Source organism: Chamaea fasciata, unplaced genomic scaffold, assembly GCF_029207755.1.
Source record: "Chamaea fasciata isolate MVZ Bird 193981 ecotype frontalis unplaced genomic scaffold, bChaFas1.0.hap1 SCAF_21, whole genome shotgun sequence".
Classification (NCBI taxonomy): domain Eukaryota; kingdom Metazoa; phylum Chordata; class Aves; order Passeriformes; family Sylviidae; genus Chamaea; species Chamaea fasciata.
The window spans coordinates 10,753,464-10,778,316 of NW_027094106.1; the positions used below are offsets into that span (position 1 = coordinate 10,753,464).

Sequence of the window (24,853 nt, forward strand, 5' to 3'; positions counted from 1 at the left end):
TCTGACATCCTGGGGCAGGTTGGGGTTGCCCTGTGCTTTAGCATGACACAAGGAAGAGCTGTGGGAGTGATTATGACCTACTGACTGAGGTGACCTCCTGGCAAAGGGGAGTCAGGTCCTGCCTTGCTGTGTGTGTCCCTGTCACCCTCCCTGCTCCCATGTCACCTCTGGCAGCTGTGAGTTCACACCGGGCTGAAGCAGCAGAACAAGAGGCAGTAGATGGTGCTGCAAGGGGAAGGGCCATCTCCCTGGGGTTCTCCTGGCGTGGTACCAGCTGAGGTCAAGGCTTCCCACAGCCACTATCACTGCCTGTCCCACACTCTGTTCGCAGGCCTGTGCTGGGTCTCATTTCAGTGTGCCTGGCTGTACCCGGAGCTTTTATTTTCAGACAAGTTAATTGTGAGCGGTCTGGTAGAGCTGGGCAGAAATCAGCTGGGAGGAGTGTAAGGAAGACATGACCTGGGGGAAGAGGAAGCGAGAGGATAACGTCACACCGCTGTTGATGCTGAGCTTTGACACAGATCATGCAGGCCAGGAACAAACGTGCTACAAGCAAATGACTGCTCCAGATATTTTGTAGTACCTGAATTATGGCTTCAAAGTCTGCAGCATGGTTTTGGGTTTTTTTAAAATAATGTCCTTAAGAGCTCTAAAATTCAAAGAATTTCCACAGTTTCATCCCTTTAAGGCTGTGGGCAGAAAAGTAGGAGTTGAAATAGCTGGATTTCAGTCCAAGTTCTTTCCCTGGAGTTGAGTGATTTCTCACTCCAGCTCCCTATACCCTCTCTCCCCCCACCCCTTTCTTTCACACATGAGACAGAATTCAAATGTCTCTCAATCAAAGTTTTTGGGTGCGTGGATGAGAATGCTGGGCTAGAGCTGCCTCTGACCAGGAGCCAGCACTGCGTGGAATGCCAGGGCACGGGAACGCTGTGAGTCTGCACCAGGCGTTGGCTTGGATCACTGGGGTGGGAGGTGAGTGATCTGGCTGGACCTTGGCAATCAGAGGCTCTTTCTGGCCTCTGGGCTGCAGTGGCTCTGGGACATGGGCTCCTGGATCCCATGGGCATGGCAGAGGGTGCTGGCTGAGCAGCTCGTCCTGGCATGGCTCGGCTCTGGTGTTGCGCTGTGTCCCGGCACAGCCCAGCTCCCCCTGCCTCTCCCCTGCCCAGGGCCTCGGCGTTCCTGCCTTTCCTCCTCATCTGGACCGGCAGAGGGTGATCCCCTGGCATAGCCCAGCTCTGAGTGGGTGCAGGTGGGCGCTGGTGGTTGGTTTGGGGAGGTGAAAGGTGTGAGGACACCTGGGCACCAGGTGCAGCCTCTGGGCACCACGTCCACCCCTGCAACCGGGCTCACCTCCCCACGGCTCCGCTGTGCCCGACAATGCCCAGAGCGTGGTGCAGGGAACAGCATCTGTTTTCTTGGGATTTGTGATGGATGGGAGTTCATACCCAGCTAGATGTCAGCATTTCCATTTCCATGGGATTTCTGAAGCCTGGCTGTTAAAGGATGGGGGGCTTGGTTGGCGGTCAGGCTGCAGATGCCACTTCAGCCTTACAGAGCTGCTGAGGAGCCAGAGGATGCCTGTGTGCCACAGGCAGCTGCATGGGACCTACTGGGAGGTGCCTTACTGGGCTCTGGGATGGTGGCACCTGTTTGCCATGACAGATGAAGTGGTGGGGTTTTGCTTACTGGGGTTTGATGCCCTTAGGGGGATGTCCCCTGAGGGCACAGGAGGGGTGAGTGGAGGTTCCCCTACCGAGGAGCCAGCCTGGTGCTGTGGCTGCAGCGCTACCATTTCGGGGACAGAGAGGGGGAGGCAGGCCACCACGCTGCCACCACTGGTTTAGTGGCTGGGGCAGCCGCAGGGCACGATGTTTGTGGGCGACACGGCGTCGGTGGCTCGGCCCCGCTGCCCGTGCGGCACTGCTGGTGGTCCTGCCCTTAGGAGAAATACGATATTTGCAGCGTGAGGTTGCGAAAAGCCTGTGGCCACGAAGAGAAAAGGAAATGACATTTTTTTCTGGTGTTTGTGTGCGCGGTGTGCATGCGCTGCCGCGCTGGGGGCGGCTGACCGGGACGCGCCGGGGTCCCATCGCCCGGGCCAGGGCAGGAAGCGCCGCTCCGGCCGTCCCCGCACGGCTGCCGCTGTCCCGTCGCCGCTGTCCCGTCGCCGCCGTCCCGTCACCGCCGTCCCGTCACCGCTGTCCCCGTGGCCGCAGCGCCCTGGCAGCACCAACATGTTCCAGAGGAAGCGCAGCGTCTCCTTCGGCGGCTACGGCTGGTGGGTGCCTTCCCCTTCCCTCCCTCGCTCCCTCCCTCGCTGTGGGAGCCGTGTGAGGAGCTCTCCTTCCCTCCGCGGCTTCAGAGCGGCGGTCGCCAGGCGCCCTTCCCTCCCAGCGCGGGCATGCGGGCCGCGGCAGGGCCCTTCTCCCCCTGTGCCCGCGGGAAGCCTGGCACAGCTTCAGCCCAGCGAAGCCTCGTGAGCTCTGATGGGCCGTGGGGGGACCTCCCTGGGGGCTCCTGTGGGCACGCTGCCTGCAGGAGTGTCTGCCCCTGCGCCTTTCTCTCGCTGCTTTCCCTGCTGCCTGCTCCTCCTGCGCTCACACAGGGATGCTCACGGCCACCTTGGGCACCTCGGGGTGTGCAGCAAGCTCCCTCCTGGTCCAGGGCAGGTTTCCAGCACCACTGGCACCTCCATGAGTCATCCCTTCTTTGTCTGTCCTCAGCAGAGCAGCACGGCTGCTGCCTGCACCCCGAGTTCAGCAGGACTGTCGGCTCCTGTCTCTTCTTTCTGAGAGGTGTTGATCTGTAGGGAAACAGCTTAAGGAAACGACGCCGTTCTCCTTCTGCCCTCCTTTCGGGTGTTTCGCATCTGAGATTTCACATCTCCGAGGTGTTTAATGCCTGTTCCAAGTCTGTCGTGGTTGTGATGGTGTTTGGGGCGAAAGGCTGCTCTGCCCCGTCCCCGTTCCGCAGTGGGACCGTGGAGGGGAATGTGGTGTGGACTTGGAGCAGCCTGAGACCGGCTGGGGGAAATGCTGAGTAACTGTGAGGGCTGCGGGAGGGCAGCTGGTGCACCGAGGCTTTCGGCAGGGTCCCCTGGGGTGGAGCTCACGCCTCGCTGAAGCCAAAAGAGCTGCCTTGGCTGGATTGTGTTCTCTTAACACACCAAGGGGAAGGGAGCGCTTGGATAGACTTCTGTACAAATCAGTTTTGTGATGTGTGGGGTCTTTTTGTGGTGGCCAAATTGCAGCTCTTGGACAGCTCTGCCCCCCCTCGCTGTTGTGAGCAGGGGCTCTGGGGCCGTGACCGCCCGGGGGCACCCCCGGAGCTTCCCACCGTGGTGGAGCACAGCCGTGACCCTCCTTGGCAGGGCCAGCTGGGCCGCGCTCTGGTTTTTCTTGCTGTGCTTTGGCAGTTGCAGGGGAAAGAAAACCACGAGCTGCAGAGTCACTCAGGAAAACGGGGTCTGCCGGCTGTTGGGGGCCTGCACTGGCTCTCGGGGGCTGCTCCACCATTGTAATTTGGGCTGGGGGAACAGGACATGGGCTTTCCTTTAGACACCACGCCAGTCTCTGCGTGGTGAGAGCTGCGGGAGGAGCCCCATCCTCCCTGAGCTGTGGGGTGGGGCTCCCAAGGGGGTCGGTGCAGTCCTCCCCGGGCCCTTGGGGAAGACGCTGCCTGGAAAAGCCCTGTGAGCTGCCGGGAGAGCCCTTCCCTGGGCGTTTACTTGAAAAGGAGGGATCTGCCACAGCCCCGTACCTGCATCTTCTCACGGTCCCACCCTTCCTGTGGGCTCCGTGTGAGGTGTCTGGGCGCACCCAGCTACCTCCTGCTGTGGCTGCGGTCGCTATTTTCAGCCTCTGCTGGGATGGAAGTTGCTATTTTTTTCCCCTCCGCCAGCTGCATCTGCTGCCAGCGAGGTCCCAGAGCAGTGTGTTCGTCCTGGGGGGCGGATGTGGTGCCCCAGTTCGGCTGCAGGGATGCACAGGGCGTGCAAAGGCACTGTGAGCGCTGCCCCCGGAGCTGGCGCTGCCCAGGGCGGGGAGCCCCAGGGCTGTGGGGTGTGGGGAGTTTCATTGTGCCGCCTCTGGAGCAGGGCAGGGCAGGCAAACGGCTCTCACAGTCACACTGTAACTGCGGTTTCCCAAACACGGGAGTTTATTTCCTGTGGTTTTCTTTCTGGTGTTTTTTTTTTTTTTTTTTCCCTTTTCGTTGTTGTTGTTTCTTTTTCTCCCCTTCTCACTCTAAGAGGCCAAATAGCAACAATTGTTTTTTCTTCCCGTGGTTCCGGAAGGAGCCACTTGTGCAGTTCCCACTCGTGGACAGGTCCCATGGGAGCTGCCCCAGCCACCCACTGTCCCTGAGCTGCTTTGCCTCTGCCCCTGAGTTTGGAAACAGCCCCGCTCCCCAATGTGCTCTCGTGTGCAACATGATTTAATGACCAAAAAGGTCTGGGCAGGCTTGCAAGGTATTAAGTCACAATAGCAGGTGCCCTAGATCTATTTTTAGGAGCAGCAGCGTGCTGGCTCTCCAGAGCAGAGCATGGAAGCTGATGTTTGGGGAAATGCCTGGAACAGAGCTCCCGTGGAAGCTGATGTTTGGGGAAATGCCTGGAACAGAGCTCCCGTGGCTATGGGGTTTTATGAGGGTGAGGTTGCTGCAGGAGAGAGACCCTGGGAAAGGTAATGGCACCTGTCCCTCAGTGCCTGCCAGGCTCAGCCTGTGGCACAGAGTCTGGGGACCCCTGTGCCCCCCGCGGGTGCAGCCCTCTCCTGGCAGTGGAGTCCAGCCTGGGGGTGGAGAAGGTAAAGCTGCAAGTGGGGAGGAAGCTGCATTTCTGTGGCCACACCTTGTCCTCGGCGACCACAGTGCAAAACAAGAGGGTGTTGGGGGTGTTCTTTTGCTGTTCAGTCTTTTTTTGAGATGTGGAATTGACTCCATGTGGCAGATAACAGCATTTTCAGTGACTGCCAAAAGACATTGTTTTGCATTTTGAGACATTATTATGATTTGCATTAATTAATATTAATATGACTGTAACCACCATGACTCTGAGGAGATGAGCACTCATTACCAGTGCCAGGGAAATGAGTGAAGCAACTGGGGCTCCCAGTCCCACATGAACCAGCTCGGGCTGGGAGGGAGGGGGGTGCTCTGTGTTTTGTCTGCCCGGGGCTGGGTTGCTATATGTGGGGTTTGGTTGGGATCTTCCCAGCCCACCAGGGCTGTCACAGGTCCATTATCTGTAAATATGTGGTTTGTGGCAGCTGTGCTTTGGAGAGAGCTGAGACACAGGGGATGCCCTCCTCTGCTGCCCAGCTCACCTCTGGCATTCCAGATCGGGAGGCAGCAGTTCTGCACCAAGAAACAACTAGGTTTTTTTTGGTTGGTTTTTTTTTTTTTTTTTTCTTGCTGCCAGGCTTCATCTTGGGTTAAATCTTGGTTGATTTTGTTTCCCAATGAAGTCTTTCTGTGGTGCTGATCGTGTCAGCCGGAGCGCTGGCACCGCCAAGGGATGTGCTGAGGTCGTGTTTGGCAGCAGCCCCCAGCACCCACCCCCCTCCCAGCTACATCTGGAGCCCCTGTGCCTGCAGTAACACCCTCCTCTGCTCTCTCCCCAGGATCGACAAGACAATGCTGGCCAGCCTGAAGATCAAGTGAGTACCTGGCTCTTCTCTCGCAGTGATTTCCCGTGGGATGTGTGGTGCTGGGAGCTGGCTGGGTGTGTGGAGGATGCTTTTCTGGGAGCCGGGCTCCAGCTGGTGCAGTGGAGTCCAGCCATGCCCGCCCACTGCGGGACACGCGTTCGTGCATGTCCCACGGTCTGTTCTCCTGAAAGCCTGGAGTGAATCAGGCACTGGGAGATGACAGCAAATACGGTGACGTGATCGCTGTGAGATCAGTGGGCTGAGGTGTGCATGGGGCAGCTCACAGGACACCAGCTCTGCCTCGGGGGTAGTGGGGGTGGGAATCAGCCGGTCAGGCTGGCACTGAGCTTCTGGTGTAAATCCAGTGAAGTCTGGAGGGTTTGTGTTTTGTTTTTCAGTCTGGTGAGGTGGAACAGTGGGCACCTGTGACCCAGCTCCTCTCCTGTGCTACTGAGGGGCTCTGGGCACTGCCTTGGAAGGAGTGGAGATGCTGCTGGGGTCCAGGAGGGTCTGTGGCCTGGCAGTGTTGCTTGGTGGGTCCATCTTGGATGTGCCACTGACTTGCTGGACACCGGTGGGTGGTGTGGGTTTTGTGGCTCCGGCAAGGCGGTTGCTGGGCCAGGTCCTGTGCTGTGATGGAGTCAGCTGTGTGAGGTCACCGTGCCTGCTGGGCTATGTCCTCGGCTGCTGGGGAAGAGAAGGTGGTGAAGGTCTGGCAGTGGTGGCACCGATGCTCTCTGCTTGTGGCTGTCTGGGACCCGCCTCCTGTTCCCACCAGCTTTGTCCTCCTGGCTGCACATCCTGGGCGCTGCTCCCTTCCCTCTCACTGTGGTGCATCCTCCCCTCTCCCGAATGCCGGGTGAGCTCCCCGGGTCGGGGGTTCCCCGTCGTGAGCACACGTGCAGCTCCAGCGCTATCAGCTACAGCCTGTGCTGATAAGAAATGCTCTGGCCGAGCCTCCCCTGGGCTCCAGGCAATGCATAGGGTGATGGCTCATGCGGTTTCCCTCTATAACCATTGTGCAAATTATTCATTAATGGAAAATTGTCAGGAAAGCCTGGGGGAGCTGCTGCCTGAACGAGCCGGCAAATGCCCACTGTAAATGGCACAGCAGAATCGCTGATGCTACGCTCATTGCTCAGGTTGTGCTGAACTAATGAGAAGTCAATGTTTACCACTTTGGGGAGTGGAGGGAATTCTCTGCAGACTTTCCTTTTCCCGTGAAGCTGAGAAGGACTGAGCTGCTCCTTGTACTCTGCTCTACACTGTGCCCTGATTTTTTTCTAAGGCTGTTGCAGCAGTCCTGCAGCAGAAACCCCCCGTACCCTCCCCTCTCCGTGCCAGGCAGCTAATGCCGTGCTTGGAATGCTGTGCCAGTGCTGTGGGCACGCTGCCATGCTCCTGCCTGGGCAGGGTGAGGCTCTGGGGCCGGCCACGTTTCTCTCTCTATCTCTGCCTTTCCTGCCCTGGCCAAAGGAAGGAGTTCCCCTGGAGCTTTTGATGAACATCCACTGCTGTTTGCAGCTAATGCTTCCCACAGCCCCGTGGTGCTTCTGGTCTGCGGGTAGGCTGCTTCATTAAGTGCTTCTGTAATTGGGGCTCAACCCAAATACGTTTTGTATTTGTAAAAGCTTTTAAAATGATAAAAATACTGTAAACCCGAACTTTTGGGCTTTTAGCGCCCTCTCGTTATTGCTGCAGCCTCTGTTGGAGTGTCCTGGTTTAACCCGTGGCACAGAGGCACCAGGCATCGGAAGTTTTCCTTCCCTGAATGAGCCATTACCGAAAATCTGAGCTGCTTTCCGCATGCCCTGGAGCACCTCGGGGGGCCTGGAGCTGCTGCAGACACCAAGGCCGACTTGCAGGGGCCCGGGGGGCACCAGCCGTGGTTGGTGCGGCCGCTGCGGGCCGGGGTTTGGGGGGCGGCAGCGGGAGGGCCGAGCGGCGCAGGGCAAGCCCTGCCTGTCCTCCGGAGGGATAAACTCGCCCACACGCAGCCAGGATAAACTCACCCCCGCGGGTGGCACCGGGGCATCAAAGCCGTTCTCCCTCTGCCTGTCTCTCCGTTTCCTCCTCCAGTTCGGGTTTCGTTAGTTCCTATGGTAACCGCGGATGTGTCTGAGGGACTGCAGAGCGCGAGTGGGCGCCGCGGGTGGGAGCGCCGGCGGACGGGATGGGCGGCGAGCCCTGGCACCGCAGGCAGGGCTGGGCTGACCCCTCCGGTGACGGGCGCTGGCGAAGGTGGGGCTGCAGGTGGGCGGGGAAGGGGCAGCGCAGGGCCGGAGCATTCCCGGGCAGCTGCTGCCGAGCGGCCACGCGGCTTGGCCTCAGAGAAACGCCCGGGCAGCTCTGGAGAGTTTGGGCCTGGCTCTGCCCCAGGGAGCTGTGCCATGGCCGTGCCTGCCGGGCAGAGGAGCCTGAGAGCGTTGGCACCCGGCCAGGAACCGGTGTGCCCTGTCCCACCCCTCGGGTTCGAGTGTCCTGGCCACGGCCAGCCCTGGCTCTGGAACCCACTGCCCTGCGGCAGGGGGAAGCTCTGGCTGCCGCGGGGAGCCAGGGGCTGCTCTGGGGAGCCGAGATTTGCTCCTGCCCAAAGGCAGTCTGTGCGGGATGAGGAGTCTGGGAGAGGGCTTGGGGATGCTGTGCTCACTGTTTTTGGGGATGCACATCCCCGAGGGCGGAAGCAGGTGCTGGTGCTGCTGTGCTCAGGTGCTGGGGCTGTTGAGAGCTGCTGGACTAGGGTTGGCCCTGGGGAGCTGTGGGATGGAGACTGGGACCCTTGGGCAGTAAGTGGGACTTGGCATGTGCAGACCCTGGGGTCTGGACCAATTCCAGTTTCATCCCTACTTTTCTGTTACATTTTTTTATTCCTTACCCACTTCAGGGGAAAGCGCTTGGAGCAGCTGGCAAAGGGGAATCGTGTCCAGAGGCAGCTCCCCAGCCTTGGCTTGGTGTTGGTGTTTTGTTGTGTCACATGAAGTCTCTGTGGGGAGCTGGAAGTGTCTCCAGGTTCCCGGGGTCCCCTTGGTTCTCCTGGGAGCACAGCTCCATGCAGTCCTAGTCAGACACGGAGTGTTTGAGGTCAGGCTGTGCTGCTGGGAAGGGAAGACCTGAGCCAGATGGCAGCTAAGCTCCTTCCCAAGTGGGAAGGTCACCCTGGGGGAAAACATCAGCCTACAAAGGATCTTTGCATGTCAAACAGCAGATCTGCCCAGGTGAGCCAGCCAGGTGGGTTTGGTTGCCTCTCACAGCGGCCCAGCAAGTGCAGGGGTCCCCAGGAAAGCAGGCAGAGACCCTTGAGCCCCCTTGGCCTTGTAAAGTCCTTGTACTGGGGATGAGGGAGGTGGCAAAGTGGGATGGGGACTTGTGGGGCCCTTCCTCCTCCTCTGTGGAACAAACTGGTAGAGTGATGTCCCACAGGGGGTTCACCAGCCCTTTACCTGCTGTCAGCTCCTCAGCCTTTGTTCCCTGGTTATTTGCTCACTGGTATTGATGGGGTGTGCTGAGAAACCACGGAGCGTTAAACAAAAAAAAAAATCGGTGGAAAATCCCCTCCTTCAGGCAGAGTCACCTCTTCTTTCAGCCTTATAAAGCAAAAACAGCACCAAAATCATCATGTCTCTGTGTAACGGAGGAGCCATGTACAGCATTTACTGGGAGTCAGTGTGTGTGCAGTCAGAACTCACATGAAAGAGCATGTGATGCTCCTCTGCTGATGGCAGCAGGAGGATGAAGGTGGGAAGAGATGAAAGATTTACTCGACCTCCGTAAAAAGAGCTGTCCAGGCTTGAGGCTCTTTAATGTTTGATGGGCTGGAACTGAGTTAATGGGAAGACGTGGGAATGATTTAGTGTCCTGGAGGTGGCTGCACTGACTATTGCACTGATCTTGGAGGTTTGTGCTTGGGTCCTGTGAGGACAAGGTCTGGTGAGCAGATTGCATCTAAGTAAATTCCTTTGACTTATTAGCACTTCATAAATGGATAATTGCATGTAAATGTATGTTTTGCAATTATATTTAGCCGGAGAAGCACATGCAAAGGAAATGCTGTCAAAACTACTGCAAAGCAGCCAGCTGCAGCACACAGGGAGGCTTCCTATCTCCATTTCTGCTGGGTGTGGAGCCAGCCCAGTGTCAACCCCAGCAGCGACCCCCACCAGCAACATGCCCTGGATGGATATCCCAGCTCTGGAGCCTGGCAGTGACCCCTTTCTGCCAGAGTGCCTGGGGAAGGACTGAGCGTGCAGGGCCAGGCTGCAAGGAATGCCCTGGACTTGCAGAAGGCTTTAAACTCAGTTAAAACCAGTGCTGGGCAGGATGAGGCCAAGCTGAGTCTCTCAATGGGTCAGTCTGGATGTGTGTTCCTTGTGCACCCAGCAGAGAGCGGGGCTGTGGCAGCTCGGAGAGTCATGGCTGGGCATGGCATGCCAGGCAAAATGAGCCCTTGTGTTGGCAGCAGGACTTGTGCTGGGCTCCTGCTGGGGCGAAGCCCCTTGCAGTGCCAGGGAACTGCAGGTGTGTATCCAGGAGTGGTGACAGGTCTCTGCTGCTGCTGCTGAGGGTGGTGGCTGCCACCCTCCCTGCTCGCCGTCAGCTGCTTGAGTTGCTTGCTGGGCTGGTGGCAGGGCCATGGTCTGTCTTTCCTCGCGGGCCCGACGACTGGTGGGAGATTTACAAAATCCAGCCAGTCCCAACGTCTCCCTGCTATCTCAGGCAGGCAGGCGGGAGCGCTTCCCTCTTCGTGGAAGGGCAGTTATCGCCCTGGCTGCCTGCCCGAACCCAACCCTGCACACACACAGCATCCCCCCAGCTCGTCCCACAGCCTGCCTGGGACAGAGGAAGCTTTCACAGGAGGAGGAAGGTGCTGTCAGCTCTGAGGCCTTGGAGTGTTTCAGCCATTTAATCTGGTGAGCCTTGGCTATATAAAATTTCAGGCTGGGGGAATGGGGACTGGCACAGCTCCACTGATGCTCCCCCTTGGTGTTTGACTCTGTGCTTTCCTCTTAGTGGCCTGCTGTAGACGTTTGGGTTTCTGTGAGGGTTTGTTCCTGCAGCAAGGCCAGGCATGGAGCAGAGGAGGTGGGCTGGGATCTGGCGGAGCAGGCGCCGCTCCGCGCTGACGTTGGCGCAGCGGCGCCTTCCCGTCAGTGCCGCCCCGTCCATATGCTAAAATGTTGTTGTTGCTGTCAGACAGCCTTCCCATATTTAAAGCTAGATTATCCACAATTACATCTGCCCAGAGGACGGAGCAGCCCCACGTGGGTCTATTTTTAGCTCTGTCTCAGAACTAATAAACTGTGCTGGTTTTTCCTCCTGCCATATTTATAGCCCGTCAGGCTGGGAGCTGTTTGCAGTCGGAGGGCGGCTGCTCGGAGAACAGCCACCTTCTGAGAGCAAATATTGTCGTGACGGGTGGAGGGAGCCATGATGCTGTGGTGATTGAGGCACCATCTGCCTGCAGGCTCGCTCCCTGTCTGCAGGAGTCACTGAGGTCACGCAGGCAGGTTTGCAGGGGCTCTGGCCCCACTCGGGTGCCCGCTGGCCTACCCTTGGCCGTGGCCATGTGCCCTCTCCCCGCCAGGGTGGGTGTGATTTGGGGAGCCCCATCTCTGCCAAGCCAAGGAGCCCAGAGCAGGGTAGGCAGTGCTGGCGTGGCAGTGCAGGCGTTCTGCCAAAGCCTGTGGTTTGTTCCTGATGATAATTTTGTTAATTACTGTACCGCTCCCGCCGGCTGTCGCTTTTCCTGCGAGCTGGCAGGGCCCTGGTGTCCTGGTGTCCTGGTGTCCTGGCGCCAGCAAGCCCCAGGGTCGGGCAGGGATGGGCGGCCACTGGCACCCAGCGGCATTCCCGTGCCATGGATGGCTTGGTGCTGGCAGGGCCATGGTCCTGGACTGGAAATGGCCCTCTCCATCTCTGCTCCTTTATTTCCAGTGGGGCTTGTGATGCTCTCAGTGACCCATACAGTATCCAAAGACCTCACATCTTCCAAAGCCTGTTGTGAAAACATGGCTCATCTCGGGCTCCCACCCAGAAGAGACGTGTAGAGGCTTGACAGGTACTTGAATAGGTCAGAGCTATATTCTGAGTCTCTGTGAAGTCTCAAAGGTCAGTCCTTTCAGGCACTGTCCTGTCTCGTTCCTCTCGAATGTTACTGGTGTCACACCAGGGACTGTGACAGCTCCTTTTTCCTACAGCAATATAGTGTTAATCCTTTCCAGTTTAGAATGCAGAGTCCACTTTCTAAAGCCCTGATAAGCTGATCTGGCTCTCTCGTTCCCAATCATTGATGAGGTTGCACAGTGCGAGGTGGTTTGAAGAGGAAGATGGTGGGTCTGCAGCTAAAAAGGGCGTCATTTTCCATCTTTTCTTATTAGGAGCAAGAGGCAAGGAAAAATCTATGAAGCAGCAGAAACCCCTGGATGTGATTGACTTCAGAACATTCCCTGTAGTATGATGTGTCAGAGATAATACCTGTGTTTTAGCTCCACAAATTATATGTCTTTTAATGCTTTCACATCAAACAAGGTGTGTGAGGGAGGCGGGTAATGGAGACAGTGTCGTCTCCAGAAGAGTCGCTGGGGCCCGGGCACTGCTGCTCCTGCTGCCGCCCCCTGTGGCACTGGGACTGCTCCGTGACCCCCTCGCTGCCACCACCTCCTCCCACATCCCTTGCAGCATCCTCGGGAAGGGCATTGCTCCATTGAGGTTCAAGACTGGGCCTCATCCTGAGCTTCCCAGCTGGATTCCAGTGGTGATTGATTGGCATAGTGGCTTCAGGGATGGTCTTTGCTCCATATGGGAGGCAGAGGAAGGGCCAGGGGCTGAGCAGGGTGCTGGAAGTGTTGGGCGAGTGGTACATGTTAGCAGCTGCGCATCCCAAATCTGGCTTCATTAGTGATGTTACTGGTGAATGGTGAGATTTAGCTCACTGATTTGCTAGTAAAATTCAGAGGATCTGTTCATGCTGTAAAGGCTAATTTCCTCTGCTGATTTGATCTAATTTAATTGGATGCTGAAATCTTGGAGCTCATCTCTTCAGGAGGCCCGTGTTCACAGGGAGAAATACCCCAAATTATCAGGAATACAATTTCCATGTAATTGTGCTGCTGTCGTGGCCATGACTACCTCGTTCTGTGTCAACTGTGCTGCAGCTGATGCTACCCCCAGTTGCCACCACACAGCCAGGCTGCAGGGCAGGAAGACCCCAAGGGTGACTTGGTTGGGCTGTCTCAATTGCAGGATAGAGTTTGGCTGGTTGCCCAATGGCACACAATGGATGGGAGAGGTGTACAAGAGACTCCTTGTACCCACAGCTTGCTTTGTTCCTTGATAAACGAGTCCCGGAAAACCGCTCACTCGTGCATTCGTGTGTTGATGGCACGGTCGGTGTTCCAGGCTCCTGTCACTGATGCTCTTGGGTCACTGCTCTAGGGTGGCTTTCTTAAAGTTCTTGGCCTGGCTCAGGTCTTACCCCTTTGGAGCTGGTCTGGTTGTGTGTCTGTCACACACGGCGCAGCCAGGAGACGTTTCATTGGGATGCTCTGGAGACTGTGCCCTCGAGCAGGGGCAGCCTGGGGTGCACAGGGAGGAGTGGCTCCCAGCACCTGCCTTAGCCGTGCTCCTCAGCATCCCCTCTGCCCGAGGGGGGTGGCAAGACCCAGCTGACCTCAGCTGCTTTCTGCAGCAAGAGTTCTTTCATTTTTGTTCTTCTGTTGTGCCTTTGACCACTGTTCCTGCCTACTGCCGGGGAGGTGGACACTCATGGACCCCGCTTGGCCACAGGCCAGGCAGGAGGTCGATGCTTGTCTGCACTTGTCACAGGGATGGGCTCTGGACAGGGCAAGCCCACTGCTGGTGTGCTCCTCCTTAAGCTCAGGAGATAAATTTCTCTTTTCTTGCACTTCAGCCCTGCTCCTCTGTACAGGAGCCACGGTGCCAGGGCACAGGGAGCTGCCAGGGCACAGGGAGCTGCCAGGGCTGGGGCACCGCTGTGCAGGGGCGCCTTGCCAACATGTGGGGTGGGAACTGGGGAGCTGGGGCTGCCCCATGCCTTGGCACGCATCCATCCAGCCTCTCAGACTTGACGTGGTGTCGGGGTGGCTGGTGGCATCACAGCATTTCTGGGGAGATAAGCTCACGGTGCTCTGTCTCTCATTGCCTCCATGGAAGAGCTGGCTCTGTGCTTTCCTGGGATTTCCTTCATGTCTTTCTAACTGAAGCCATAAAATAAATTTCTAATCAGATTACTTGGGGCTGGATGTAATGTAATCTGAAGCTCTATTTCTTGTGATACTTCTCTAAAAGTGGGTGCCCTCTTATCCTCCTCCTGCAGCACCGAATGAAACAGTATAATCGCTTTCTCCCTCGTTTGCAAGCTCCCAAATCCGTTTCTGCCGTGCCAGGGAAATCGGGATGTGGCTGCTCCTTTGCAGGGAGACTGTTACTATTTTTGAGTTTTGGGCCGTGTTGCATTGTCTCCTTTTGTTCCTCTCTGGCTCCCAGTCCCCGGTGCCGGCACAGCTGCCCCATCTCTGCTCTCCCACCTGGGCACTGCAGGTGCCCGCGCTCAGGTGGGAGGCAGTGCCCGGGGGGGCTCTGGGGATAGTCCCAAGGGGCGGGGAAGGACCCCAAGGGGTGGGGAAGGGCCCGGGCAGATCTCTGGGCTCAGCCCCTGCAGCCCAGGCACGGTGCCGCGGGGTGGGGATGGGCTGGCCGTGCCTCCAGCCCGGCTGTGGCAAATGCCTGGCATAGCTCGTGTATTTCTGGCACTGTCCCTCGTGAGCGAGGGAACCAGAAATATCTCCTGCCCGGGGAGGCACAGAGGGTGACAGGGACGTGTCCTGCTCTGTCTGATGAGGCAGCACCACGGCTCTGGCTGGAGGAGCCCTGAGTCACCAGAGCTGGGCTCGGCTGTGGCTGCGGCTCAGGTGTGAGTGTGGGGCTGGGTCCTCTGCAGGTAGAAAGGCCCCTGCAGGTGGCTGAGGAAGATTTATGGGCTGCTCACCTATGGGGGGTTTCATCTCACAGCAGCATCTATATAAAAGCCAAAGTTATTACATAAATTAATGGCTTCGTAATAATATTAATAGTGTCATTTATTCACAGCAGATTCAGTACTTCTAGGGATAAAGGTTCAATCTTGTCCTAGCCTGGTGTTTTCAGATCTTTCTTTCTCAGCAGTGTCCAGAGGGCTGCCAGGTGATGTGTTAATCAAGGCGTGTAATTATCCTGACCTGTCCTGCACTCCCTCCAGCCCCTCAGGCTTCCTAGTTCACTGCCAAACTGCTTTTTCTGAAGAAAATGTCAGGGCATTTTTGAAGAGATATTTATTTCTTCATAAAACCGGGGCAACTGCTTACCCTGGAAATAATTTAGTGACTGAATGGGTGACTCTGATGTTTTAAAGGGAGGATGGAGACTTGGAGTCTCTTGAACTGCAGCGTTCTGTCTTAGGAGATGTCCTTTGGGACATCTGGAGACCTTCTGGGGGTGCTGGTCCTGACAGGGCTTCACTATTGCAAACATTCAGGAAGGTGATGGACGCTTTGGTGGCCTCACTGCAGGAACAGGAGGGTGGATGGAGCTGGAGGGGGCGAGGCATGGGGAAGACAGGCAGGGGAGGAAGTTTCAGACGCACCAGCCCTGCCACCTTGTGTGCCTTCCTAGGAATCCCTGTCATCCTGCCCTGGTCCACCCTGGAGAGGCTGCCAGGTAGCAGAACCTAAGAAATACAGGGCAGGTTCTGCAGGGCCTGTCACAGCCGGAGGTGATGTCCTGTGGAGCAGGAGGTCCTGGTTCCTTTGACCTGTGTGAGCATCCAGCCCTCCTAGGGACCCATAGCCCCCAGCCCACCTCAGCCCCTCACCAGCTATTATCTTGCCCTCAGCCTATAAATTACAAATCAGCCGCAGTGAGTCCAGAGGCAATTACTTCCATTGTGGGCTGAGCCATGTTTGGATGGAGAGGGAACTCGGCTGAGTTTCTGCTCAAAGTTTGTCTATTTCCAAACAGGAGAGAATTGAAACATCTTTAAAAATCAATACAAAGCCACTTCAGCATAAACTAAGAGGAGATTAATACTTAACTTGCCTGGAAAAGGGGAGGGGAGATGTGGAAAATGTCTCCAGAGAGGGAGACTCAATGAAATTCGAATCTGCCTGTTTAATGTGAGAGCTAAAAGATTTAAAATTAACCCCCCTCCCCCTCCATTAACTGGAAACTAATTTGAGAATTGGTGTAATTTGGCACAGAAACAGGATCTAATTTCTTTTTTTTTTTTTTTTTCTTTTCCTTTCTTCTTTCTTTTATTTTTCTGTGCCTGAGAAATTTGTTAGACAGATAGCTTCAGCTTGAAGGAAAGCAGACAGGTATTTTCTGCAGGAAGAGATCTGTTGATCCACCAGAAACTTCATTGAAAGTCTTGGCAGTGCATGTACCACCCAGGTTTAGCAAGATTCATTCCTCTTACCTACTTACGTTCTCTCACCACCATTCAGAGTTTGGCATCATCTGATGTTGTTCTGATGAGACAGAAATGGATTTTGGAATTTCTGGAGAATGAGTTGGACTTTTTCCTGTGGGGAAGTGGGAACCTCAGCACTTCTCTGCTGAAATTGCTGCTGCCTCAGTCTCCCCAGGGATGTCGAGATCTGGTGAAATACAAAAATACTGATCTTGGGTTTAAGTTTGGGTCTTGACTCTCTGGAGTGCTCCATGTGCACAGGATGGGTGCTGTGGTGACACTGAAACGCTGTCTGGTTCATCTGGGGTGAAATCATGTGGTGTGCTGACAAAAATAACATCATGGTTGTTTTTATCTGACTTACAGTAGGATACAGAAAGAGATTATGGCAATGATAGGGGTTTTGTTGTTGTTGCATTTAAAGAATCCATCTGATTAGAGATTCTGCTGAAACGTTTAGATAGAGGAGGCCAGAACTGAGGTTATGTTGATCTCCATAAGGATGGTAGACAGGAGGGCGACAGGCAGGGGAGGTGGGTGAAGCAGGAGTGTGGCAGGCAGGACGAGGCAGCAGGAGCGGCTGTTCCCTGCCAGATGTGGTCTGTGGCCTCTGCGAGCTGTTTCTCCTGAGCAAACACATTTATTACAGGCTTTGCCAGGGGAGCCCCATGCGTTGTTAATGATTGACTGCCCCAGCTGGGGGTTTCCAGGCAGCTCCTGTTCCATGCTGGGCTCTTGCTCCGCGGGTGGGGAGCAGGAGGCCTTTCTCACCATCTTTCCCCAGAAGTTGCTCACTTGAATGGATGGTGGATGTCGTTGCCTGCAGCCTGTGTGTGCCCCCCAACAGATTCCTGTTTGTGGCAGGGTCCCCCCAAACCCCTGACCTGGCTGTGACACTTGGAGCAGCCGCCCCAGGGGCTCTGCGGCTGTGTGCCGCTGCCAGAGAGGTTCTCCCTCCCTGCCCCAAGGCCAGGCTGGTTAAACCCACCCAGGGCAGCGGCCTGGACCAGGTGCAGGAGGATTGTTCGGACTGTTCCTAATGGCTGCAGGGATATGGAGAACCAGCAGGCTTTGGGCAGGTGCTGGTGTCCTGTGCTGTGCTGGATGGATGTTGTCACACCTGCTGGCAGCAGGGATGGTGCTTTCACCCCTCGGACTAGGAAGTTGTTCAAAGTGCTGTAGCTTGTCCTGTGTCTAATTCCTGTGAAAATTAAGCTGGCAGAAGAGAGAGGTGAGATAAGGGGGGCAGAGGGACCTGGGTGTTTTATCACCACGGCAACAAGGATTTCCAGGGAAAGGTGCTGAGGTGAGAAGTAGATAATTTACAGTTTACTTAATAAAAAAACGAATTCGTTTCCTGGAGGGAGCTGCGTGCCAGCTCCCGGTGCGAGGGACAGGCTCGAGGCCCCGTGCTGTCCTGCTGCCGCAGCCTGGGCTCGGGTGGGGAGGGATGCTCGACCCTAGCAGAGGGACGGCAGGGCCAGGCTGGGACCAGCTGGGAGGTCCCGCGGGGGTTTGCTGCGGTGAGGAACCCGTCTGTGGGGCAGGAGCGACTCCTCCCTCTGTGGGGGTTGAAGGGGCCGTGCTGGCACCTCGCCCCTGGAGGAGCCGGGGCTGCGGCTGCCGGGAAAGTCTCCGCGCCGGGGTGACCCGAGGCTGTGCCGCGGACGGCCGGGTCCCCGGGCCCGTGACGCGCTCAGAGCTCCGCCCGCCCGCCCGCAGAGCCGGCCCGGGGGTGTCCGGGGGTCTGCCGACACACCCACGTCCCCGGCCTGAGGGGAAGGGGGGCAGAGCTGCCGCCATCCCGCAGCCGCTCCCGCGGGGCTCCGCTACCGGCCCCGCGCTCGTTACCGGCCCCGCGCTCGTTACCGGCGGCGCGGGGCGCGCGCGGGGCGGCGCGGGGCGGGGGCGGTCGCGGCCGTGGACGCGCCGCCGCCCCCGCCGGTGCCGGCGCTCGGTCGGCGGCGGCAGCGGCGATGTCCCGGGCGGGCGGCAGGACGCGGTCCCGGCGCGCGGGGGTGCGGGCGGCCGTGGTGCTGATCGGGCTCCTGCACCGCTCCCGGCAGAGCAGCGAGAGAAGGTGACGCCGCGGGGAGCGCTCGGTACCGTCGGCCGGGCAGAGCCCGGGGGCTGCGGGGGAGCGCGGGGCCGGCGGACGGAATCGCGGGGCGGGCGGGGGGTGCCGGCGGCGGTACCGGGAGCTGGAGAACGGCCACCGGGACAATCGTGACCCGCTCGCGGCGTGCGCTGTGCGCCGGAGCGGTACCGGGGACCCGGCACCGGCACATCCGTGAGCCGCTCGCGGTGCGCGCCGGCGGCGGCGCCGGGAGCCCGGCACCGCAATAACCGTGACCGCTCCGGGCCGGCGTCAGCGCGGGTGCGTGCCGGGGCCGCGCTCCCGCCCAGGTGAGCCCCGGCACCCGCTGCTGCTCTGCGCAGCCGGCAGGACCAGCGCGATCCTCGGGGGCCCCTCGGGCTCCCGCGCAGGCAGATCGCAACTCGGCTCCGCAGCTTTGTCTGCGCCGGGAACAGCTGACAAATGGTTTCGTCTTTCATTGCCGAAACCATGGGCTGTACTTGGTGTTCAACTTTGTGCCGTAGGAAATGGCCTGTTCGCGGTGCTGAGCGAGCTGGCATCTGTTCCGCGGGCGCCGCTCCCCCCGCTCCGCACGGGAGTTGCTGTTGGCCTGGCAGAGTGACCCCGCGCTGATCTATGCGGGCTGCCCCGGGCAGGGAGTTTTCTCCTCCAGGACTCTGCTGCTCTGGCAACTTCGGTGTTAAAAATAGTCAGAAATATGCACCCGAACCTCTCAGTGTGTGCACCTCTGGTTCAGGGTGGAAGCGACATGGACATTGCTGCAGACTGAACGGGTTTTTGTTTCTTTCTTTTTTCTCGGTCCAGTTTGTGATTTTGTGCCAAACTGAATAGAAGAATAGATTATTTGGAATAGTTATTGTAAACCATTCTCCCACTCCCTAATCTATAAGCATGAAAAATCAGAGCGGGGTGACTCTGATTCTGTCTGTCATTAGTTGTGGGTTCCAGGGTTCGTACCCCATGTTTCAGTGCTGCTGGCACAGGGACTTTGCCTTGGACAGCTGGTGCCGTGCAGAGCAGGATTTCAGTGATGCGCTAAATGCTGCACATTGGCATTCCTGGGGAGTTCCTGTGTCACTGGCTGTTTTGGGATATTTTCTTCCCCCTTTCTGGGGTATTAGGTAGAACATCAAAGCAGAGCAGTTGGAAAAAACCCTCCTGCAGGTCCCGAATGAGCAGCAGTAACGGCTGCTCACCTGAGGCTGGGTCCCTGTACCACATTCCCTGTCTGGAATGCAGGGTGTGGGGACTGCACTGGGGCTCCCTGGTGGGCTTGACTGTTGCTGCCCCTGCTGTTGCTCCCTGGGTTTTGTCCTGTTTGGCCCAGGCCCGTTCTAGCCATAGCCCTGCCCTTGGACCACGGGCTTCAGCTACCAGCTAGCAAGTGTTGGAGGGGTTGGAAGTCTCTTCTCCTGCTTTCACGTGTGGTAGAGACCCCCCCGTGTGTGGGGATGAGTGCAGAGTGACACTGGAGGCGGCCCAAATGGTCCTCTGGATGTTGGACCCGCTGAAACTCATTGGCCAATCCTGCATTTGCCTCAAGGGCAGGGAGTGCTTTACCTGTCACACCAGGCAAGACTTTGCCGAAGAGTTGTCTTTCCCCCAGGGACCAGGTTTCTATGAATGAGCTCAGCATGACACTGAAAGTGCTTAGAAAAAACCTGGCTCTGAACTTGCACAGGATTCTGCCCCGTGATGTGTGAGTCTGGTTTTCCTTTTTATTTTTTTCCCCAGCATCATGTTGTGCACAAAACGTCTCAGTGCGCCTGTTGCTGTGGGGTTTACTGAGTACAAGAGTCACACAGACATCTCAAGGGGGGAACAAGACCCTGAGGAGGTTTTTTCTGTCTGCCGTGGACTGAGGACCCTCCATGGGAGTGATTGCAAGAATTCAAGCAGTGCATTACGGTGGTTGTTTCATCTTATGCAAGCTGTCAGGGCCATCAAAGTGACATAATCTGCAGGAAAAGGGACTGGTAGCAGCATCGTCAAAAGGGACTCTGTTCCTCCACCTGCTCCTATTTGCTTTTTTCCCTCCTACATTCAGTCTTTGTTCTGCATTTGCAATTGAATTTTGCTTTCCATGAGCCATATGCAAGCCTGGCAGGATCGGTGGCAGCTGCAGAGTCTGTGGTGGCCCATGTCCCTTCCTTGTTAGCAACCCAGCAAAGTGCAGCGCAGCGCACCAGGCTCCCCTGGCAGAGCTGGGTGATGTGTGCCTGCCCCTCCACCTGCAGGCTTCTCACCTGTGCCCCCCCTGCACACCTGAGCTGGAGGGGAGGAGCAGGGAGGTCTGGGGGGCTTGTGGCTGCTGCTGGGGGCTCCTGGTTGCTCCTGTTTTTTCTCTGAAAGCCTGAGATTTGTAACTGTGTTTGTACCTAAATGAATTTTCCTGACTATCCCACGTGCAAGTGAGGCGATGCTCTGGTGGCTGTCCTGTCACAGTGGAGAGCTGGTGGGTGGGTGCCCTGTTGTGGGGCACTTCACACACAGCCTCCCCTTGCCCTTTGGCATCAGTGCCACGGTGTTTGGAGATGGAGCTTTCTGGGAGCTGTTCTCTGCAATTTGCAAATTATTGAATCAGCTCAGAAACGGCCGCCCGAGGCTCCTGGCTCGGGTTTGGCAGGAATAGGATCAGACGAGCCTTCTGGTCTGAAAATCTCTGCAAGTGCCTTGGCTGATTTACCCAGATCTGCAGGAAATTGCCTCTTTCTCTGTTCCTGCAAGGGAGAGTAGGCAGCACATTTTGTAAAAGATAAAAACTTCTTTTCACCATTACTTGCATATCGAGCCTCACTGTCCTGTCCTGGCCTGGCCCAGTGGGAAGCCCTCGGCCAGCTGGAAGGATTCCAGTGTCTGTAGAGGTGCAGGCAAAGCAGGAATCAGCTCCTCGCTGTCCCCCCTCCTCAGCAGGTGTGTGGTGCAGCAGGGATCCCAGAGCCAGGACAGGGACCCCACAGCCAGGGCAGGGATCCCAGAGCCAGGACAGGCAGCAGGGATCCCAGAGCCAGGACAGGCAGCAGTGATCCTGCCTGCTCGAGTGCGGGGCGCTCTGAACTGTTCAGCAATGTTTATTCGCTGTTTGGAGGGGCAATTAACGCCAACCCCTGGCAGTTAAATGCCGCCTTTCTCCGAGCAGGGCTGCGGTTCCGCTCCGAGGACAGGGCGCTGGGGAAGCTGTGTGTGTGCAGGTGCAGGCTGGCAGTTTGCAAATACGTAATTTATTGCAAGAAATGTAGATGAGAAAATGCTGCACTTTTTTTTTTTTTTTTTTTTTTTCTGCTGACTCTCAGGCTTCGATGTGAGAAGGCAACACTGCTGAATAGGGCTGGGCTGAGCCAGGACATAACAAGGTAAATCACATTCTGGAGAAGAAGTTCCATGGCAGGGGCTCTCCCCAGGGGTCTGGCTGCTCTGCAGCACTGAGTGCCTGGGCTGGACCCCCTGTCTGGGGGGGATTCTGAAGCCCCACACTGTCTGACATCAGTGGGAGCCTGCAGCAGTGCACGTCCTCTGCTGATGTCCTCCCTGGGATGAGCGATGATGCAGCGAGATCCTGCCTGCCTGGCATCCTGGGATTGGGTGGAGAGCTGCTCAAAGTCAGGGCAAGGTTCTTCGTTCAGGCACTCACTGCAGATTTCCAGGTGTAAACTCACAGCAAGGTGCCCTTGTCTGTGTTGCAAAAAAAGCATAGTTTTGGTTGAGTTGTTTTTTTGGTTTTTTTTGCAATTTGTGAGCAGCTGGCAAGGGCTCCTGGCCACTGCTGCCCTGCCTGGTGTGTCAGCGGGTGCTTGTGTCCCAGGAGCCAGGGGTCAGTCCCAGCTGTGTGGGGGATGGAGAAGAGCCCCCAGGAGGGAGGACGAGCAGCCTGTGCCCCTCTCCCACTGCCCACCAGGCTGAACCTAGGCAGGGGGAGGATGGAAAGGGATATGGAAGCAGTCCCCTCGGAAAACTTACGAGACCGGGCATGGAATATTAAACAAACTAAAAAGGCAGCAGCTGGCAAGGTGATGCCCATCAAGGATAAAAAATGATGAGTCCAAAAATAGAGGCTGTTAATTTACAGGAGAGTCGTTGCTGACCTTCTCAAGGATGAGGCATCTGTCAGGCAGAACTTGTTGCTGCAGGAGTTTGGTACCTGCTTCGGCCAGGTTTGATCTGTGGAATTAAGGCCCACAGGTAACCTGGGATGCTCCCATCTCATTTGTACATCTCGACAGAGGTAGAGCCAAGCACATGTCGTGGAGCATTTCACCGTGTCAGGTCACATGTTGACATCTCCCCTCCCCACCTGTGATTTATCTAAATGTACTGTGTTGATTTAGAGCCTGTCTGGGAAATGTCAGATGGACAAAATGAGGAGGTGGGATGCATTAGGGGTTTTTCACTAGGCTTTAGCTTGAGAGAGCATGAGAGAAGTGTGCACTTGGGGTCAGGGTCAGGATGAGAACACTCCAGGGGGCCAGGCAGCCTTGGCTCTGTGCTGAACAGGACTTTTTAAATCAGAATTTTAGTATGTCTGTGGGGTTTACCCAGTACAGGATATTAATTTGGAGGTGTTTTAGGACTGTGATGAGGGATGCTTTAAAGAGAAAGACCTCACCTGCCCTTGCTGTGTTGGGAGCTCACCAGTGCCAATGGTTTCCCAAAAAATGGGGAGAAAACCCCCCATTTTGTCCCCCTTTGGAAGGAGCCAGGAGAGCAGCCCTTGTCAGGTGGGCTTTGCCTCCCTGAGAGCTGGCAACAGGTCCCCCCCAGGCACAGTCCCAGGAGGGGGCAGGGGTGGCTGGAGTGATCTTGGTCTCCATTTGGAAACCCAGCAGTCGGCCCTGCCATAACCGCATTAAGGTATTTCCTTAATTAGATTTACTAAGCATGCAGGATTCTAATTCTCTCTTTTCCTTCTCCCTTAATTTGCCTAATGAAAAAAACAAAGAAATAAAATTACAGAAGTGATGCCCACGTTTCCTTCTGGAGAGGCTGGTGTCCGGCCACGTGGCTCTGGAGGATGCTCTGGCCCATGCCGTGTGCTGGTGCCTGGCTGTGGCCGTGGCCAGGGTGGGCCCGTGGGCACTGGGGGCGGGCAGAGCCCCTGGTACCTGCCAGGTGCGCCCTGAGGGGGTGAACACAGCCCTGTGGCCTTTGGATATGCCCTCGATGAGGAGGAGGGGGGTGCCTGGGGAGCTGCCCGGCGTCGCCATCCCCGCTGGCGCGGGCTCTGCCACCTCTGCTGCGCTTGGGGCTCTGCAGAGACTGGCACTCGGTGTCCCCTGGGGACCGGGTGACAGTGCGGGGCTGCTGTGAGCCCCCCCGGCTCCGGGGTCGCTTCAGGGGGATCCCTGAGGGCTGCACCCCGGTGCACGGGCAGAGACGTGCCAATCTTCCTCCTGGTTCATTTTTCATCCCCTGAGGGTAATCAGTCTGGGAAATGGGCCGCCGGCCCTTGACCCCAGCGCTGATGGCGGGCTGAATCATCGGCGCCTGTGGTTGGACTTTAACATCGCAGATGCACAGCGCAGAGCCCCGCTCCGAGCAGTCGCTGGCGAGGGGCTTGTTTTGCTCTCCCGGAACTGCAGGAGCAGTTCCAGCAGTTTGGCCCCAAAGAAGCAGCCAGCATGTGACAGAGGAACATGTTGTTGAGTTGGGCGATTTTATAATACTTAGACTATGATGCTATGGCAACCCACTACAAATCCCAGATCAAATCAAATTATTTGTGCGCATCCCTGTAACTTTAATCTTTTCAAAGTCGTATCTGTTTTATGCCTTTGAGGCCACTGTGCAGCTGAGTGCAATCAGGCAGAGCTCAGGGTTCAAAGCAAGGAGAGCAGAGGATGAGTGGTTTGCTCCAGATCAGGCTGTGCTTTAGTGTCCTAGAAAGTCAAAGAGCAAACAAGGAAAATCTGTCATCCTCGGCATTTTTCAGCAGTAGAGACATGGTGAGGTTGTGGAGAGCACAGAGGGAAGGAGTTTGATAAACAGTATGGGTGGGCAGGACAGGAATTCTGCTATTGCCCCACATTGCTCCAATTAATTTCTTGCATCAAAAAAGTGGAAGATGCCAGGAGCTCAAATGAGGTGTAACAGTGTAAATTTAATCTGCTCTGAGATGAAAAAGAGAGAAAGAAGATTTATTTTGGTTTGATGTGGTGTGGAACAGCAGTTCTTGGTCTGGATTCATATTTGGACACAATGCAATGGGCATTTCCCCCGGTGCCTCTGGCTAAGTCCATGTTGCTGGCACAGCCCAGGTGGTGCCGTGTCTGCCCTGGCTGTGAGTAGGATGATGCTGCTGGTCCCACTTTGCCTTCCCGGCATCCCTGCAGCCTCCCCGCTGCCTCCTTCCTGCCTCCCCACTTCATCCCCTCAGCATCTCCATGGCACAGGGCCCTGCTGAGGAGGGGCTGCACGCACTGCGCTTCCCCAGGTGATTGTCACCTGCTGCCACAAATGCTGGGGCTTGGGAGGAGGGGGCATGGTGGGTGGGAGGGCAGGTGTTTGCAGAGGTCGGGGGTGCACCCCGTGGCAGGAGCTGTGTGTTTTGGAGAGGCCCCGGCAGGCGTCGGTGCGCGTTGCTGTGCTCGCGGCGCTGTGGGAGCCATCCCGGGGCGCTGCCATGGGAACCAAACCTCCTTACAC

At 56.9% G+C, this 24,853-nt stretch overlaps 1 protein-coding gene across 5 annotated transcripts in view; it reads left to right on the forward strand.

Moving 5' to 3' along the window:
- The window catches only part of RAP1GAP2 (RAP1 GTPase activating protein 2), a 54,094-nt gene that overhangs the window by 8,737 nt on the left and 20,504 nt on the right, over nt 1-24,853 (forward strand). For all 5 annotated transcript variants that reach the window (XR_010723579.1, XM_066201834.1, XM_066201835.1 and 2 more), the window contains one exon: nt 5,628-5,663. Coding sequence is in view for 4 of the 5 variants with exons in the window: in XM_066201834.1 (XP_066057931.1) it covers nt 5,628-5,663 (36 nt within the window). In the remaining variant the exon portion in view is untranslated. The remainder of the gene's footprint in view (nt 1-5,627; nt 5,664-24,853) is intronic.